This window comes from Lithobates pipiens, unplaced genomic scaffold (assembly GCF_037356315.1).
Source record: "Lithobates pipiens isolate NorthernLeopardFrog02 unplaced genomic scaffold, aLitPip1_a1.2 Scaffold_18, whole genome shotgun sequence".
In the NCBI taxonomy this organism is placed as follows: Eukaryota; Metazoa; Chordata; class Amphibia; order Anura; family Ranidae; genus Lithobates; species Lithobates pipiens.
This window is the reverse complement of record NW_027507758.1, coordinates 634,670,767-634,688,814: the sequence shown is the minus strand read 5'-3', so window position 1 is coordinate 634,688,814 and position 18,048 is coordinate 634,670,767. Positions and strand designations below refer to the sequence as shown.

The following is an 18,048-nucleotide window of genomic DNA, read 5'->3' as shown; positions in this document are numbered from 1 at the left end:
GTAGGAACCATGCCTGATGAAGTCATTGTATGAGTACAATCTCTCAGCTATTTGTAGGAACCATGCCTGATGAAGTTATTGTATGAGTACGATCTCTCAGTGATTTGTAGGAACCATGCCTGATGAAGTCATTGTATGAGTACAATCTCTCAGCTATTTGTAGGAACCATGCCTGATGAAGTTATTGTATGAGTACGATCTCTCAGTTATTTGTAGGAACCATGCCTGATGAAGTAATTGTATGAGTACGATCTTTCAGTTATTTGTAGATACTATGCCCGATGAAGTAATTGTATGAGTACGATCTCTCAGTTATTTGTAGGTACTATGCCTGATGAAGTCATTGCCATGACTTGCCATAAAGCAATTTTATGAGTACGATCTTGCAGTTATTTGTAGGAACCATGTCTGATGAAGTAATTATATAAGTACGATCTCTCAGCTAGTTGTAGGGCCATGCCCGATGAAGTCATTGTTTGAGTACGATCTCTGTTATTTGTAGGAACCATGCCCGATGAAGTCATTGTATGAGTACAATCTCTCTGTTATTTGTAGCAACAATGCCTGATGAAGTCATTGAATGAGTACAATCTCTCAGCTTTTTGTAGGACCATGCCTAATGAAGTAATTGTATGTGTACGATCTCTGTTATTTGCAGGAACCATGCATGATGAAGTCATTGTATGAGTATGATCTCTCTGTTATTTGTAGTAGCAATGCCTGATGAAGTTACATAGTTAGTCAGGTTGAAAAGACACAAGTCCATCCAGTTCAACCAAAAAAAAACCCCCACAGATCCAGAGGAAGGCAAAAAACCCCAGCAGAGCATGATCCAATTTGCTAAAGCAGGGGAAAAAAATTGTTCCTGATCCCCTGAGAGGCAATCGGATTTTCCCCGGATCAACTTTACCTATAAATGTTAGTACCCATTGTATGAGTACGATCTCTCAGCTATTTATTGGACCATGCCTAATGGAGTAATTGTATGTGTACACGCTCTCAGTTATTTGTAGTAACAATGCCTGATGAAGTGATTGTAAGAGTACTAGGGCTGCAACTAACGATTATTTTCATAATCGATTAATCGGCCGATTATTTTTTCGATTAATCGGATAAAAAAAAGGGGGGGAAATATATATATATATATATATATATAAGCACGCGCGCACACACACATTCCTCCCCTCGCACATGGTGTCACTGCCCCACCTCCTCTCAGTACTCCCCTCCCCCCCTCCGGTGTCTCGGGTTTTCTCACCCCTTCATGGTGACAGCGGCTCCTCCTCGGTGTGCCGGGGTGGTGTGGGGCGTAGTCTCAGTCCGGACCCGCCACACGTGACTCGGCCGACTCCTCCAAATGGAGCGAAGGGCACCCGAAGCCGGGAGATGGATGCACGCATGTGCAGAGCCCAACCTCCAATCACAGCAGCGCTGGAAAGCGGGGATGTGCGGGGACAGAGGAAGAGGACGGGGGATGTGCGGGGACAGAGGAAGAGGACGGGGGATGTGCGGGGACAGAGGAAGAGGACGGGGGATGTGCAGGGACAGAGGAAGAGGACGGGGGGTGTGCGGGGGCAGAGGAAGAGGACGGGGGGTGTGCGGGGGCAGAGGAAGAGGACGGGGGGTGTGCGGGGGCAGAGGAAGAGGACGGGGGATGTGCGGGGGCAGAAGAAGAGGACGGGGGGTGTGCGTGGACAGAAGAAGAGGACGGGGGGTGTGCGGGGACAGAAGAAGAGGACGGGGGATGTGCGGGGGCAGAGGAAGAGGACGGGGGGTGTGCGGGGGCAGAGGACGAGGACGGGGGGGTGTGCGGGGGCAGAAGAAGAGGACGGGGGATGTGCGGGGGCAGAGGACGAGGACGGGGGGTGTGCAAGGGCAGAAGAAGAGGACGGGGGGTGTGCGGGGGCAGAGGACGAGGACGGGGGGTGTGCGGGGGCAGAGGACGAGGACGGGGGGTGTGCGGGGGCAGAGGACGAGGACGGGGGGTGTGCGGGGGCAGAGGACGAGGACGGGGGGTGTGCTGGGGCAGAGGACGAGGGGATGTGCGGGGGCAGAGGAAGAGGACGGGGGATGTGCGGGGGCAGAAGAAGAGGACGGGGATGTGCGGGGGCAGAGGACGAGGACGGGGGGTGTGCGGGGGCAGAAGAAGAGGACGGGGGGTGTGCGGGGGCAGAGGACGAGGACGGGGGGTGTGCGGGGGCAGAGGACGAGGACGGGGGGTGTGCTGGGGCAGAGGACGAGGACGGGGGATGTGCGGGGGCAGAGGAAGAGGACGGGGGATGTGCGGGGGCAGAGGAAGAGGACGGGGATGTGCGGGGGCAGAAGAAGAGGACGGGGGATGTGCGGGGGCAGAAGAAGAGGACGGGGATGTGCGGGGGCAGAAGAAGAGGACGGGGGATGTGCGGGGGCAGAAGAAGAGGACGGGGGATGTGCGGGGGCAGAAGAAGAGGACGGGGGATGTGCGGGGGCAGAAGAAGAGGACGGGGGATGTGCGGGGGCAGAAGAAGAGGACGGGGGATGTGCGGGGGCAGAAGAAGAGGACGGGGGATGTGCGGGGGGCAGAAGAAGAGGACGGGGGATGTGCGGGGGGCATAAGAAGAGGACGGGGGATGTGCGGGGGGCAGAAGAAGAGGACGGGGGATGTGCGGGGGCAGAAGAAGAGGACGGGGGATGTGCGGGGACAGAAGAAGAGGACGGGGGGTGTACGGGGACAGAAGAAGAGGACGGGGGATGTGCGGGGACAGAAGAAGTCAGGACTTTTTAGGAAAGTTGGAGGGAAGATGTGAAGTCTCTGAGGGCTGAACTTTATTCAATCTGCTACTTGACAAGGCAGGCTGTATGGAAAGGGTTAATGTTAGAGTAATCCCCCTCCCCCCATACACAGACCCCAGCAATGTGAGGACTGAGGAACCCATCCTGCACCGTACAACAACACTGACAGACAGCAGGGAGAACTGACCGGTAGTCCAGCCACGGGGGATGTGCGGGGACAGAAGAACACCGTGACTCCTCCAGAATTAATTCACTTGGGCTGACAGGCTGAACGCCGCGCTGGGGGTGACGTCAGCACGCAGCTCGCCGCCGCCGGGTGTACCAAGATGGTCGCCAGCTCCGAAGCTAGGCCGAAGCCGCGGTCTTTCCTAAGGCCGCGGCCCGCTCCGCGGATCACATGGTGCGGACCAACTAATCGATAATGAAAATCGTTGACAACGATTTTCATTATCGATTATTATTGATAATATCGATTGATCGTTTCAGCCCTAAAGAGTACAATCTCTCAGCTATTTGTAGGAACCATGCCTGATGAAGTAATTGTATAAGTACGATCTCTCAGCTATTTGTAGGACCGTGCCTGATGAAGTCATTGTTTGAGTACGATCTCTGTTATTTGTAGTAACAATGCCTGATGAAGTCATTGAATGAGTACAATCTCCCAGCTTTTTGTAGGACCATGCCTAATGAAGTAATTGTATGTATACAATCTCTCAGTTATTTGTAATAACAATGCTTGATGAAGTCATTGTATGAGTACGATCTCTCAGCTATTTGTAAGAACCATGCCTGATAAAGTAAATTAAGGAGATGATTCATAAAAAAATTGTTGGAATAACATGACAAGCCTTCATCCAGCCATGACAAATTCTTGCCATGACTATCCGTTCCGATTCCTGAACTCTGGCTATGTTTTGACTACCGTATATACTCGAGTATAGGCCGACCCGAATATAAGCCGAGGCCCCCAATTTACCCCCAAAAAACTGGAAAACTTATTGACTCGTGTATAAGCCGAGGGTGAGACATGGCTGTCCATCCCTGTGTGTCCGTCCATCCCTGTGTGTGTGTCCGTCCATCCCTGTGTGTGTGTCCGTCCATCCATCCATCCCTGTGTGTGTGTCCATCCATCCATCCCTGTGTGTGTGTCCATCCATCCCTGTGTGTGTGTCCATCCATCCATCCATCCCTGTGTGTGTGTCCATCCATCCATCCATCCCTGTGTGTGTGTCCATCCATCCATCCATCCCTGTGTGTGTGTCCATCCATCCATCCCTGTGTGTGTGTGTGTCCGTGCAGCCTTGTGTGTGTGTCCAGCCTACCTGTGTCCCGAGCCTCCGTCCCGAGCCGCCGTCCCGAGCCGCCGTCCCGAGCCTCCTCCGTCCTTCCAGGATCGCCGCTCTTCTCAGCGGCCATTCTAAAATTCAAAAGCCGCGCCTCCGCCTTCGCCTGTGATAGGCGGAACACTGAATTTCCCAGCAGCCTGTGTTCCGCCTATCACGGACATCGTCTCATCCTCGTCCGTAGTATGAGGATGAGCGGATGTCCGTGATAGGCGGAACACTGACTGCTGGGAAATTCAGTGTTCCGCCTATCACAGGCGAAGGCGGAGGCGGAGGCACGGCTTTTGAATTTTAGAATGTCCGCTGTCTGTCTGCTCGATACGCTGATCGAGCAGTCAGACAGCGGTGACTCGAGTATAAGCCGAGGGGGCACTTTCAGCCTCAAAAAAGAGGCTGAAAATCTCGGCTTATACTCGAGTATATACGGTATGTTTGATCTATTTACTTTTATTATTCAACAAGTGTGATTTAACTGTAGTTCTGTCTCGGCCTGATTTCATGGTTTCTGACATTTATCCAAGGTTGGCAGGCTTGAATATAATATCATGGCAGTTCTTAAAGGGTAAGTTCACCTTTGTACACTTTTTTTTTTATTTTTCCTAAATTCCAGCTCCCGTATGAACCAATATAGCATTCATGTACTTTTTTTTTTTTTTTGCAAAAATATCAAAGCTTTCCATTAAATCTACAGTCAGTTACTTTTGTTGTGCTCATCCATGGATATAGACTTTTCCATTAGTAATGTCTTTCTTCCTGATCAGACTAGAGGTCATGACACAGGAAGGAGTGTGACCTCATTAGCACACACCCTGCATCATCCACCCTCCCATTCCCAGATGAACATTTTTTAAATGAGATGCAATCAGTGATCACCCTTCTCACTAAATATACAATCAGATTGCATAGTGTATGGCCATCTTTATACAAGTACATAGGAGGGAGTGGACAGAAACACTCAGCTGTCAAGCCCGGGGCCTGAAAGTGAATTTGGTTCAATAACACAAGAACAATGAGGCTCCATTCACATGTGTGCGTTTCCTTGCATTTCAGATATGCGCTGCACCAAAAATCACTGAAAAAAAAATTGCACCAAGCTCTGCTCTAAAATAAAGTTCTTAGGCTTCTTTGGGGCGACTGCTGTGTGTGTAGAGGAGCACATTCAGGTGGATGGGCTGTCCTATGTGTGATGAGTGAACACACTCCAAAACACCTCCCCCACTCGCAAAAAAAAAATGCATGTGTGAATGCGAGTTCTCGCTATGCAGAGATGTGAATGGGGCTTCACATCTGAGTGTTTCTATCCACTCCCTTCTATGTACCTATATAAATATGGTCATACACTATGCAATCTGATTGTGTATTTAGTGAGAAGGGTGATCACTGATTGATTGTATTTCATTAAAAAAAGTGCAGCTGGGAGTGGGAGGGTAGATGAAGCAGGGTGTGTGCTAATGAGGTCAGCTGGTCAACTCTTTCCTGTGTCATGACCTCTAGTCTGTCCAGGAAGTAAGGCAGAAGTAATGGATACGTTTGGGAAACATCCATGAGGACAATGAGGTAAGTGTGTGTAGAATTAATGGAAAGCTTTGATATTTTTGCAAAAAAATAGGATTTTTTGTACTCACTGTAAAATCCTTTTCTCTCTAGGTCACCGACTGACACAGCTCCTTTCTTAGACCATCAGGTTGTTACGCCACCTTCAGGAGAGGACTAGGCAGAACATGTTAACATGTTATAATAAAACCAGAACTTTCTAGTTCCGCCCAAGGGGCGGTCCCTTAGGTAACAACCCTTCAGCCTGCTACAGCAGCCTCAGTATGTCAACAAGCCATATAACGTAGATAAAAATAGGAGGGGAGGGTGCTATGTCAGTCAGTGACCTACAGAGAAAAGGATTTTACGGTGAGTACAAAAAAATTCTATTTTCTCTTACGTTAACCGACTGACACAGCTCCTTTCTTAGACCATTGGGACGTCCCCAAGCAGTGCCAAAATGAGGGGTGGGAAAACAGTATAAAAACGTCACCACTATGGCATGTGGGAACTAGTATAAAAACTTTACCCACAAAAACAACAATGTGTGGGAATAACAAAGAACTTTTTTACCCACAAAAAAACAGAGTGCTCCTCATCTGGGAGTCACTACCTCCAAACCACCTCAGAACTGTGGTAACAAATGCAACAGTGCATTTACTTAAAGGTACTGTGTTTTTATCAAAAACCAGGAAAAAACGTAAGTGCAATTGCAATTATACGGCCGCCTGCAAAACTTTGCAGCCAAAACAGGCATCAGCCGATGCACCGACATCTACCTTGTAGAATTTTGTAAAGGTGTGGACAGATGCCCAAGTCACCGCTTTAGACACTTGAGCGACAGACGCTTGATGTTGGAAGGCCGAAGACGTTCCAATTGCCCTGATGGAGTGGGCCGTGACCGGAAAGGTGGGCACCTGTCCCTTCAAGGCGTAGGCTTGTACTATAATCTGTCTGATATACCTGGAAATGGTGGCCGACGAGGCCGCCATGCCTTTTTTGGACCAGCCACCGAAACAAACAAGGAGTCTGACTTCTGAAAGGGAGCCGTAGCAGACAAATACACCCTCAGAGCCTGAACTATGTTCAGGGAATGGAGGGCCGCCTCCTTGAGATGTGTCGGTTTAAGACACAGGGATGGTAACACAATGTCTTCATTGATGTAGAACGCCAAAACCACCTTCGGCAGAAAAGAAGGTTGCGGACGCAACACCACCTTATCCTTGTGGATAACCAGATAGGGTGACTTGCAAGACAAGGCCGCCAGTTCCAAAACCCTCCTGGCCGAAGTGTTGGCCACTAGAAAGACCACTTTCTGGGAAAAGGTCAACAGAGAGATCTCTCTGATATTTTCAAATGGCGGTTTTTGAAGCTCCAATAACACCAGGTTCAGATCCCACGGGGGTAACGGTGGGTGCACTGGAGGAACTACATGTTGGAACCCCTGAACAAAAGTGCTCACTAAAGAGTGAGATGCCAGATGTTGTTGAAAAAAGACAGCCAAAGCTGAAATTTGTCCCTTAATGGTGCTTAAAGCCAATTTCTGGTCTACTCCTTGCTTTAGAATCAGCAGGATCCTGGATATAGAAAAGGAGCGTGGATGCCATCCTTTCTCCTCACACATGGAGATGTAGGCCTTCCAGGTACGATGATATATCTTCTGAGAAGAAGATTTCCGTGCTCTCAGCATAGTTAGAATCACCCGAGTCCAAAAGACCCCGGTTCCTCAACACCTGGCTCCCAATAGCCATGTCGTTAAAACCAGCGATGGTAAAGCAGGATGGAGAATTGGACCCGGAGACGAAAGGTCCTCTCATGGCATCTCCGCCACCAGGACACACTAGGTCTGCGTACCAGGGACGCTGGGGCCCCTCAGCCTCCACTCTGCAGAGCAGACGTGGTAAAAGTTTCAGTGGAGGAAACACATAGATCAGCTGGTACTGATCCCACGGTGCCACCAGTGCGTCTGACGCGTCTGTCCAAGGATCTCTTGTCCTGGACACGAAATCTCTGCACTTTCCGATTGAGACGGGAGGCCAGAAGATCCACGTCTGGTGTGCCCCATTGCAGGCACAGTAGCCTGAACACCTCCGGATGCAACACCCATTCTCCCGGGTCCAGCATCTGGAGACTTAGGTAGCCAGCCTGCCAGTTTTCCACTCCCGGAATGTAAATGGCAAATAGGGCCGGTACATGTCGCTCTGCTCACTGAAGGATGTGAGCGACCTCCCATGCGGCGGCCGAGCTTCTTGTTCCTCCTTGGTGATTGACATATGCCACTGCCGTGGCGTTGTCTGACTGGATCCCGATTGGGCGCCCTCAAAGTCTTATCGACCATGTGGAGAGGCACAGCCTGATCGCTCTCAGCTCGAGAAGATTGATTGGCAACTTGGATTCCTCCACCGACCAGAGGCCCTGGGCCGACTGAACTCCCATTACTCCACCCCAGCCGGTTAGGCTGGCATCCATTGTGATCACTGTCCATTTCAGAGGTAGGAACGATTTCCCGGACCAAAGTGCCGGGGACCTCAGCCACCAGAGCAGGGAATCCCTGACTAACTGGCTCACCTGAATCTGCCGATCCAGGGACAACGGAGATTTGTCCCACTTTGTCAAAATCTCCTTCTGCAGGATTCTCGTGTGAAACTGGGCATACGGTATTGCCTTGAAGGAGGCCACCATGAGTCCCAGGACTCGCATGCAGAAGTGTAGCGATGACCACTTGCGGGTCATCAGCAGTTGTACCGCGGATGAGAGTCTGCAGCTTGTCTGAAGGGAGAAAAACTCTTGCTTCCATGGAGTCCAGCAGTAAGCCTAGGTACTCCAGACGCTGAGTCGGTACAATCACTGACTTTTTTAGGTTCAAAAGCCACCCAAATTCCTGCAGGGTCTGCATGATGATTGCCACATCCTCTAACTCTGAGGCGGAAGATGCTCTCAGGAGGAGATCGTCTAGGCAATCCCGCGTTGTCGCAGCAACACCAGAACAGGAGCCAATACCTTGGCAAAGACTCGGGGGGCTGATGCCAAACCAAAGGGGAGAGCCACAAACTGGTAGTGGGCTTCCCCAACTGCAAATCGCAGAAACCTCTGATGCCGAAGGCATAAGGTATGTGCAGGTACGCATCCTGGATGTCCAAAGATGCCAGGGAGTCCCCTTGATGGACTGCAGCGACTACTGAGCGAAATGATTCCATTCTGAACCTCTGCACTTTTACAAAGTAATTGAGGGCTTTTAGGTCCAAGATTGGACATACCCCTTCCTTTTTGGGGACTACAAACAGATTGAAGTAGAACTCCTGGAAGCGTTCTGACTCCGGAACAGGTACTATCACCCTGCGACTCAGCAGGTCCCTTACCGCCCCCAATAGGGCCTCTCGGCGAGCCGGGAGTACAGGTATGCTGGAGGGGAAGAATCTGTTTTGAGGCCAAGAGAGGAACTCTATCTTGTAGCCTGAGGAAATCAGATCGCAGACCCATTGGTCAGATAGCCAAGAGGCCCACCGGGCTGCAAACTCCCGGAGGAGATCCCCCATCATATGTTGCGGGCAGGGGCAAACCTTCATGCGGTAGCACTTTTGCTTGCAGGCTTGCGGTTCCAGGGACGCTTTTGTTCTTCAAAAGTCGTCCTGTCGGGTTGGGGCGCTTAGCTGAAGCCCCGGGTGGATGAAAAGCTGTTTGTGAGCGGAAAATGAGGGCCCTTGCCTACGGCGTGGCTCCTTAGCCTTCCTAGCCTGTGGGAGTAGCGTACTCTTACTACCTGCGGCATTTTTAATAATGGCTCTTTGGAGCCTCATTAGATGACGTTCGCCAAGGAAGGGAAGATCCGTCAGGGCTTTCTTAGATGCCTGGTCAGCAGACCAGCATTTCAGCCAAATCAGGTGCCTCAGCACCACTGCTGACACTGAAGCCCTGGATAACAGAGGGAGAGTATCCAGGGCCACGTCAAAAACATACTTAAGGCCTTGCACTAACTGGTCTGCTAGTTCCACGTAGACAGGAGAAGCCTATTGCTCCCTCAATTAGTGGTGCAAAAGTTTTGCCCACTCAGTAAGTGTCTGAGACACAAGTGCGGATGCCAGTACTGGTCGCATTGTTGACCCCACGACCGTAAACAAGGAACGAGCCACTGCCTCAGCTTTCCTGTCGGTGGGGTCCTTAAAGGCAGGAGTCCCCTTTCTCGGGATCGTGGTTACTTTGTTTAACCTGTATACCGGGGGATCCATGACCGGAGGAGCCGACCACCTTTTGAGAAGGCTCTCCTCAAAGGGGTAATGTACACCGCCATGTATTTGGGGACCGAAAAGGTCAGTTGCGGTCGACCCCATTCCTTGTATATGAACTTATCGAAATAAGTCAGATACGGGAACACCTTAGGTGTACGGGCTGGCTTACAGGACCCAAAAGGAACCGCTACATCAGCAGAGGGATCTGCTGGCTCCTGAATTTTTAGGGTATTACACACAGCTGTGATAAGTGCTCCAACAAGCACATTGTCAAGCACGGACCCAGACGGGGAATCATCCTCACTGTCCGATCGGTCCTGGTCAGCGTTGTCTGAAACGACAGAACAGGGGTCACCAGCCTCAGCAAGGCCCGAGTCTGCATCAGAGCTCTCCCCAGGAGGACGGGGGGGCAGGGGTAGTTTTTTACCACCTTTGCGCCCACGCACCACCTCCATCTTGGCAACTAATGAATTAAGGACCACCGCCAAAGAGTCTAGAGGCACTGCACAGTCTGCAGGCGAACCAGTTGCAATTGCCTGGATTTCGGGGGAAGAAACACCAGTTTCTGAAGCCATGCTGACCCTACCCTGTCTGCCACCTGTTGGGGACATAGGACAGTGATGGTCCCACCCTCCTAACTGCTGCTGGCTGAGTGACTCTTCCCGCAGGACTCAGCATCCTGACCAAGTTCTGCGCCATCCAGCTAGGTGTGCCTGTTTCCTGTGTCAGCTCCCAGATGCATAAGAGATCAAACCGTGCTGTGCTGAACTGTTCTGAATAGCGCTGAAGCTGAAAAACGTATCCAGGCTTCAAGAAAATGGCCTGCTGATCGTCCAGTATAAAGGACATAATCTCTGAGAAAATGGCTGCCGGACTACAGGAAAATGGAGACAGAGCATGCTGCTCCCTGTCACACCAAAAATGGCCGCCGAGCACTGTATGCCACGAGGGACAGTGAAAAAAACAGGCAGAGAATGGCGGTGAAACAGCACTACAGCGATCAGCAGACACAGTCTCCAGACACCTCAGGGGAGAGACCTACACACATCCAGGGCACAGCTATCCAGCGCAGTCCCCCCCAGGTGAGAGCCCCCCCTGGGAAGCCCCTGTCTATGGCACACACACCACTCAGCAGCCTATGCAGCATCCCCCACAGGGAAAGGGGGAGGGAAGCTAGGGACAGGGAGAGAAGAGAGGGAGGTGAGGGACCCCCGAATCAACCTCCCAGGGAATGCCCAGCTGCTCAACCCCACCGAGGCAGGGAGAGCTGTACTTACCAGTCCTGAAGAGCTGGGAGACATTCCATCACAGACCCACTCTCCAATCAGTACGGGGTGGCTGCTGGCCCGGCACACTGTAATGCAAACATTAGTAGCCCGGTCATATGTGTGCCCTGGGGCATTATGCCCACCGGCCACCCCTGGAGCTGGGGGCATGTCGTGGCCGACCCAGCACGGAGCTCTGTTCTGCACACGCTTGCTGGCCAGGCTGGGGAGACTACAAGGATAAGAGTATCCAGCCTGTCACCCAGCCGGCTGTTGATAGCAGATGACAGGAACTTTAATCTTGCGCAAAAAGTAAAACTTCTGGAGAAAAATCCACGGACTGATGGGCCTGCAGGGTTCCTAGGTCCTTCTTCACTAGGCAGAAAAAAACTGAGGCTGCAGTAGCAGGCTGAGGGGTTGCTACCTAAGGAACCGCCCCTTGGGCGGAACTAGAAAGTTCTAGTTTTATTATAACATGTTCTGCCTAGTCCTCTCCTGAAGGTGGCATAACAACCCAATGGTCTAAGAAAGGAGCTGTGTCAGTCGGTGAATGTAAGAGTAAAGTACATTAATGGTATATTGGTACATAGGGGTGCTGGAATTTAGAAAAAAAAGTGAACTTATAATTTGATCCTGGACTTGAATGGTTTATGATGACTATTGGAGTCAGACTGGGATGTGTATTGTGTTATGCCACGTACACACGAGTGGACTTTTCGCCGGACTAGGTCCAAAAGTCTTCCCGACGTACTGTCGGCGGAGTTTAGACAGACTTTCCGAATTAATGGACTTGGCCACACCAAAGTCCGACAGATTCAAACGTGATGATGTACGCCTGGACTAGAATAAGGAAGTTCATAGCTAGTAGACAATAGCTGTCCTAGCGTCGGTTTTTGTCCATCGGACTAACATACACACAAGCGGATTTCTCGATAGGAACTGGGTCTGGTGGAGTTCCAGCGAAAAAAAATATGAAACATGTTCTATTTCTAAAGTCCCTCAGATTTTGGACAGCAAAGGTCCGATAGAGCCCACACACGATCATATTGTCCGCCAGATTCGTTCCGTCGGACCTTTGCTTTTCGAAAAGTCCGGTCGTGTGTATGCGGCATTAGGTTCTGATAATGAGGTTTATGAGGACTAAATCAAAGGGTTGCCTGTCTGCCATGCTTTGTTGTGATGTTGGTTGATTCGGGTAAGAGGTTCTGCTGTGTCCTATCAATGGACTGTTAAGCATGTTTTGGAATGCCGCTAAAAGTTTGTGAATTGCAGAAGTTGCATTTCCCGGGATTATGGAAAGGAGATCACTGCTGGTAGGTGTCTCCTATTCTACATCACAGACAACATAAACATTTCCCAGCACACTTACCAGCCAGCCTGCGAAAAGACTAAACAAATTGTCCTGTCTAACAATTCACACTAAAAACAGAGGTTCTAGCTGCACACATTTACAAATATATGTGTAAGCTGCAGTACCTACACCAAGGCTCCTCCTTATACTGCGCTCCTAACTCTATAGTTAGGAGAGTCTCCAGGTTGGAACAGATATAGCAGTGGATAGATTAAGGGAAGGTTTGCCTGGAGGGAGCCCACCCCTCCTTAAAAGGCACAGGGGCACAATGGACGCCCAGCAAGAGCACAATGACAGCTGAAGGCATCCAGTGTGCCCCCCCCCACACCAAATTCTGCCGACAAGCTGTGCAGATAGACGACAACCACCCCAATCTATAACCAGCCTTTGCAGTAAGGTGCACAGGGAAAGGATATACACATCACCTCTAAATTCTAAACAACATGACTGCCCTGGTTCTTCTCACAGAGTTTTTAGGGTGCCCAGTACACATTATCATCACAACAATCATTTCTCCAGATGTTACATAATCTGACCGTAGATTAAACACAGGAATTTCCTATGATCATCAGCGCTATCTATTGGCCATAATGAAGTATTTTTCCTGAAATATCTTCATTAGTAACAAAAATGTGGAATACCACATTATGGACATTCGATATAGCTGATGCTCATAGGAAATCACTAAAGCTTACACCACAAAATGTACTCAGCCAATGAAAGGTAATGACTCCATTTTTATTTTTCTACTGTTATCAATGGCCAACACGGTACAACACTTCATCCATGTCTTTGGTGATCTCTGATCTCCTTATCAACTGTTTCTTACATGATGAAGATCAGCCATGGAGTATATCTGAGGTGTATATCAGGGTGTGCTTCTTCCCCACATGGGAGCTGTGATGTCCAGCAACATTCATATAGAAGACATTTCCCGCACTCAAGGCACTAATACACCTCGGGGGTTGTGTGGGGTCCCTGATGTACAGGAAGACAGGACTTCAGTGAGGAACAATTCCCTCACTCAGGACAGGAATACGGCTTCTCCCCCCTATGAGATCTCTGATGTCTGGAAAGATCAGACTTCTGTGAAAACCATTTACCGCACTCAGGACAGGAATAGGTCTTCTCCCCCGTGTGAGATCTCTGATGTCTGGAAAGATTGGACTTATCTGAAAAACATTTTCCGCACTCAGGACAGGAATTTGGCTTCTCTCCTGTGTGAGATCTCTGATGTGTGTAAAGATGAGACTTCACTGAAAAGCATTTCCCACACTCAGGACAGGAATACGGCTTCTCCCCCGTGTGAGATCTCTGATGTATGTAAAGATTAGACTTCACTGAAAAGCATTTCCCACACTCAGGACAGGAATACGGCTTCTCACCTGTGTGAGATCTCTGATGTGTGTAAAGATTAGACTTTTTTGAAAAATATTTCCCACACTCAGGACAGGAATATTGCTTCTCCCCTGTGTGAGATCTCAGATGTGAGCCAAGGTCTGATTTTTGCACAAAACAATTCCCACACTCAGGACAGGAATACGGCTTCTCTCCTGTGTGAGATCTCTGATGTATGTGAAGATTAGACTTTTCTGAAAAACATTTCCCACACTCAGTACAGCAATATGGTTTTTCTCCTGTATGCAATCTCTGATGTATGTAAACATCGTACTTCTGTGAAAAACATTTCCCGCACTCAGGACAGGAATAAGGCTTCTCACCTGTGTGAGTTCTTTTATGTCTGCGAAGACCAGACTTATCTGAAAAACATTTCCCACACTCAGAACAAGAAAACTGCTTGTCCTTTTTGTGAGATATCTGATGGTTGTAGAAACTGGACATGTTTGAAAAACATTTCCCGCACTCAGGACAGAAATAAGGCTTCTCTCCTGTATGAGATCTTTTATGCTCATTAAGATTGGATTTAGAATGGAAACACTTCCCGCACTCAGTACAGGAAAATCTCTTCTCTGTTGGAAGGACGGCACCGCCCCTCACAGTCTGAGGTTCCTCAGGATAAGAGGAATACGATGGTCCATCTACACTGTGTGGTGCCGGATGGACATTTGAGGTAGTCGGGTTTTCTCCTGGACTATACTGTGTGATGTCCTCATCTTCTACTTTACAGTCTGGAGACAAAGTGAGACAATCCTCTGAGGTTTTCCTCATCTCCCGCCCATCTACTAAAATAGAAATACAAAGATTATTACTAGACATGAGCTGATTGGTTCCCCTAAACCAGGACTCCGCCCACATCAGGCAGCTTTGTCTCTGAGGATCTTACAATTCCCCCCTCAAGGTAACTAGTAAATGGGTCCTCTGATCTCCTACCAGATCATTTCTTTATTCATGGACCTTAGTCAGAGAGTGAGGAAACAACGAGAACTGTCTTTTATAGGAGTGACAGTGATGAGGGGATTATAGGATGAGTGTCCCCTCCCCCTCTATCACTCATTGCCATCTTCCCAACACAAGAAGTCCTGACCTTCCTTATTTAGTCCATGATTTAGTCATGAATAACAGCGGGGCTGAGCCCCACCAGAGGTCAGAGAGTGAGGATGGGGGGAGAACAACCAAGATGAAGACTGGACTGATCCTGAAGACCCCCATCATTGGGTTATTGACTCCTCCCTCATTATCACTTTCTGTTTAAGGTCCCAAAGTCTGAGGATGTTATCACATTATTATCACCATGTAAAAGTCTGTACTCCAATCACATCATCAGATATTAAAATGTCCAGCTGGTAGTAAATGTGTGTAACAAAAGAGAATACATATTATGTGTATATATAGCAGTGGGTAGAGGGGAAGAGAGCAGAAGAGTATAAGATAGGAGTATATAATGTACAATATAACTTATAGTGTAGGGGTCAAGACCCATAATATTGGTATTCTGTAATCAGTGGAAGATGAAATGATTACATGAGACAAGTTGCAGAGGTCCCACACCGCTGCCTCCCATCTCCTGAGACTGCACTCAGTGACTTGGGTTTGAGACTATACAGACATATCCCTCCACCCGACACAGCCAGCAAACAGAATAAGTAACCCTGGGAGAATTGTTGTGCCAAAGATTTTGCAAGACCTGGACATGGGGCACAAGACCCAAGATGCATGCCCCAGATGTCTAGTTAGAGCAACGCCTATGGTGAAAATGAACATTTTGCTGCCAGCTGATCCCCAAAATCTCCATAAATCCAGTCTAGATACATAAATTGTGTCTGCAGCACAGAGAAGGAAGATTATCCGAGAGAAATCCAGGACGGGGAACACAGCTCAGGAAAGTGACCAGGGGATTACAGGCTGATATCACCCAGCCCCCGCCCTACTCTGGACCAATCAGTGAGCAGTATGGGTGGAGGAAAGTATTTAGTGTTAATGACCCACCTGTGCTGATCTCTGTAGGAGTGTCCTCCTCTATAAATGTCCCCGTTATTCCATCCTTCTCCATAGACTGCTGATCATCCCTCACATACCTCTCTTCTTCTTCTGATTTCACCTCAAATTCAATATCGATTGGATCTCCACTCTAATGCAAGAAAATGAGAGAGAATATCATCTGTAAGATATAAACTTGCATAAAAAAAATCCACACATTATCTCCACAAGTCCACGTTCTAGATGCTCCATCCCACCAACCTTGTAACAGTGAGGGATGGTGTGATCTTCCTGCGTGGAATCCCGGGAATACAGAGGACGGGGACATCTCTCTGGTGGGTTCCTGGTATTAGGTGCCTCCATCATATCCTTGTGTCCTTCTGAATACTCCTCCATCACTCCATACTTCTTATCCTCCTCTTTATACTCTTCTTTAACATCAATATTATCTTTCCCGAGGTTTCCACTCTGAATATATAATAAAACATTCATTGAAACAAACATGCTGTGTATAAATCAGAACTACCAATAATTGTCAATCATCTACCTGATGATGGTGGGGGATGGTGTGATCTTCCTGTGTGGAATCCCGGGAATACAGAGGACGGGGACATCTCTCTGGTGGGTTCCCATTACTGGATCCATCTGTAGGAAACACACACACTGACTGAATACATTGTTTCTATGTGTTTATCAGATGATGGGGGATCTAGGTGGAGCCTCCGTACTGCTCTCTCCTTTACAATAAAGTCTCCTCTTACCCGGTGATGTGAGGGGCGGCTGATTGTCCATCATGACGTCCTTGTAGAGATCCTTGTGTCCTTCTAAATACTCCCACTCCTCCATGGAGAAATAGACAGTGACATCCTGACACCTTATAGGAACCTGACACACACAATGATACAGTCACCATCCAGACACATCCCTTGTCTGTTACTGGATAATGTCCCAGAATTCCCAGAATCCTCCTCACCTCTCCTCCATCATCTCTCTGGTGACTTCTAGAATCTTCTTTGTATTTCTCTATTCTATCAGGGAGGGAGGTGGAGGCAATGTGATGGTCATATGATCTCCAGACTTCACAGGAGGAAAACTCTAGATCTGAACACAAATAGTAAAATCAAATGATATTCCCAGAATCCTCCTCACCTCTCCATTCAGGTCTCCATTTTATTAAAGCCCCACTTCAGACTGAGGTATAATTTACCCACACAGGACCCCCACACTATGCAGGGAAAAAGCTTGTTGCCGGTATTCTGATGTCATTACATACAATGCAGGACAAACAGTCCCACTATTCTAGTGAGGATCCAAAGGGTCAGCCCACATCCTAAGAGCATCAGAAAAAAAGCCACATGGTGGGACATTGGGAGGAGAATATTGCTCAGCCAATGGTAGATGATCTCAGCATGACTTACATAATGAAGGAGATGAGGGGGAGGGGAGGAAGTCACTTATGGTGACCATAGAGACATGGAAATTCAGCTGGTTCAGCAGGGATCGGTCACATTTCCATCCATGTGTGGTCACTGCCGGATAAAAGTCACTCCATCAGCGGCTGCAGCCAATAGCTTCATCACTGATCTGTGTATTCTGAGAGCGGAGGAGCGCCCCCCATTGTCAGAATACAATAGTGCAGCGGGGAGGATTCCCCCATCCCCCTCCAATGTGTGGATGGGGGAATCACTTCCGTTTTTTCCTCTCATCCCGCTGGATGAACAATAAAACTGAACCATGTATGGCCAGATTTGGAAGGAAGATATATTCATCATCAACTGATCCCCCTGAAGGGGTTAATCTACATATTACCTCCTCTGCCGCCAAATCCTGCAGTGTCTTCTCTCTACGTCCTTCCAAATGGAATGTCTTGTCTGTAACTGACATCACTTCCTGTCTGTACCTGACATCACTTCCTGTCTTCCATAGAGACTTCCTGTCTGGGTAGAGGTGAGATCACCACCTTGTGGAGCTCAGAGGAACTGCAGCCCAGAGGAACATCTCATAGTGTGGACCCGGACTTGTGCTGTGTGTATGTACTGTATATCCTTATAGATGGGTCATCTCCACTCCCACCAAGGGGGATAGAAATATATTACTGCTCGGGGGGAGGAGACATTTTGGCCCCTTTGATTTTGCAGTAAAATTGATGTCAGATTTAGTCATGTAGAACATCTGTTATA

General features: G+C 48.8%; 2 protein-coding genes across 6 annotated transcripts in view; one reads left to right on the top strand and one right to left on the bottom strand.

The window, feature by feature from the left end:
* LOC143989539 (uncharacterized) overlaps positions 1 to 18,048 on the top strand; it is a 427,264-nt gene that overhangs the window by 38,450 nt on the left and 370,766 nt on the right. The window lies entirely within an intron of this gene.
* Positions 13,208 to 18,048, bottom strand: part of LOC143989627 (uncharacterized) — a 111,132-nt gene continuing 106,291 nt past the window's right edge. Inside the window, exons 1-7 of one of the 5 annotated variants that reach the window (XM_077489870.1) lie at positions 17,678 to 17,789; positions 16,842 to 16,969; positions 16,630 to 16,753; positions 16,416 to 16,513; positions 16,130 to 16,336; positions 15,878 to 16,019; positions 13,208 to 14,673 (exon numbers count right to left, since the gene is read on the bottom strand). In XM_077489870.1, coding sequence (XP_077345996.1) covers positions 13,511 to 14,673; positions 15,878 to 16,019; positions 16,130 to 16,336; positions 16,416 to 16,513; positions 16,630 to 16,714 — 1,695 coding nt within the window. In that variant the 5' untranslated portion in view covers positions 16,715 to 16,753; positions 16,842 to 16,969; positions 17,678 to 17,789 and the 3' untranslated portion in view covers positions 13,208 to 13,510. Of the gene's footprint in view, positions 14,674 to 15,877; positions 16,020 to 16,129; positions 16,337 to 16,415; positions 16,514 to 16,629; positions 16,754 to 16,841; positions 16,970 to 17,677; positions 17,828 to 18,048 lie in introns of those variants that run through there. The other 4 variants (XM_077489868.1, XM_077489867.1, XM_077489871.1 and 1 more) reach the window with 4 other exon arrangements.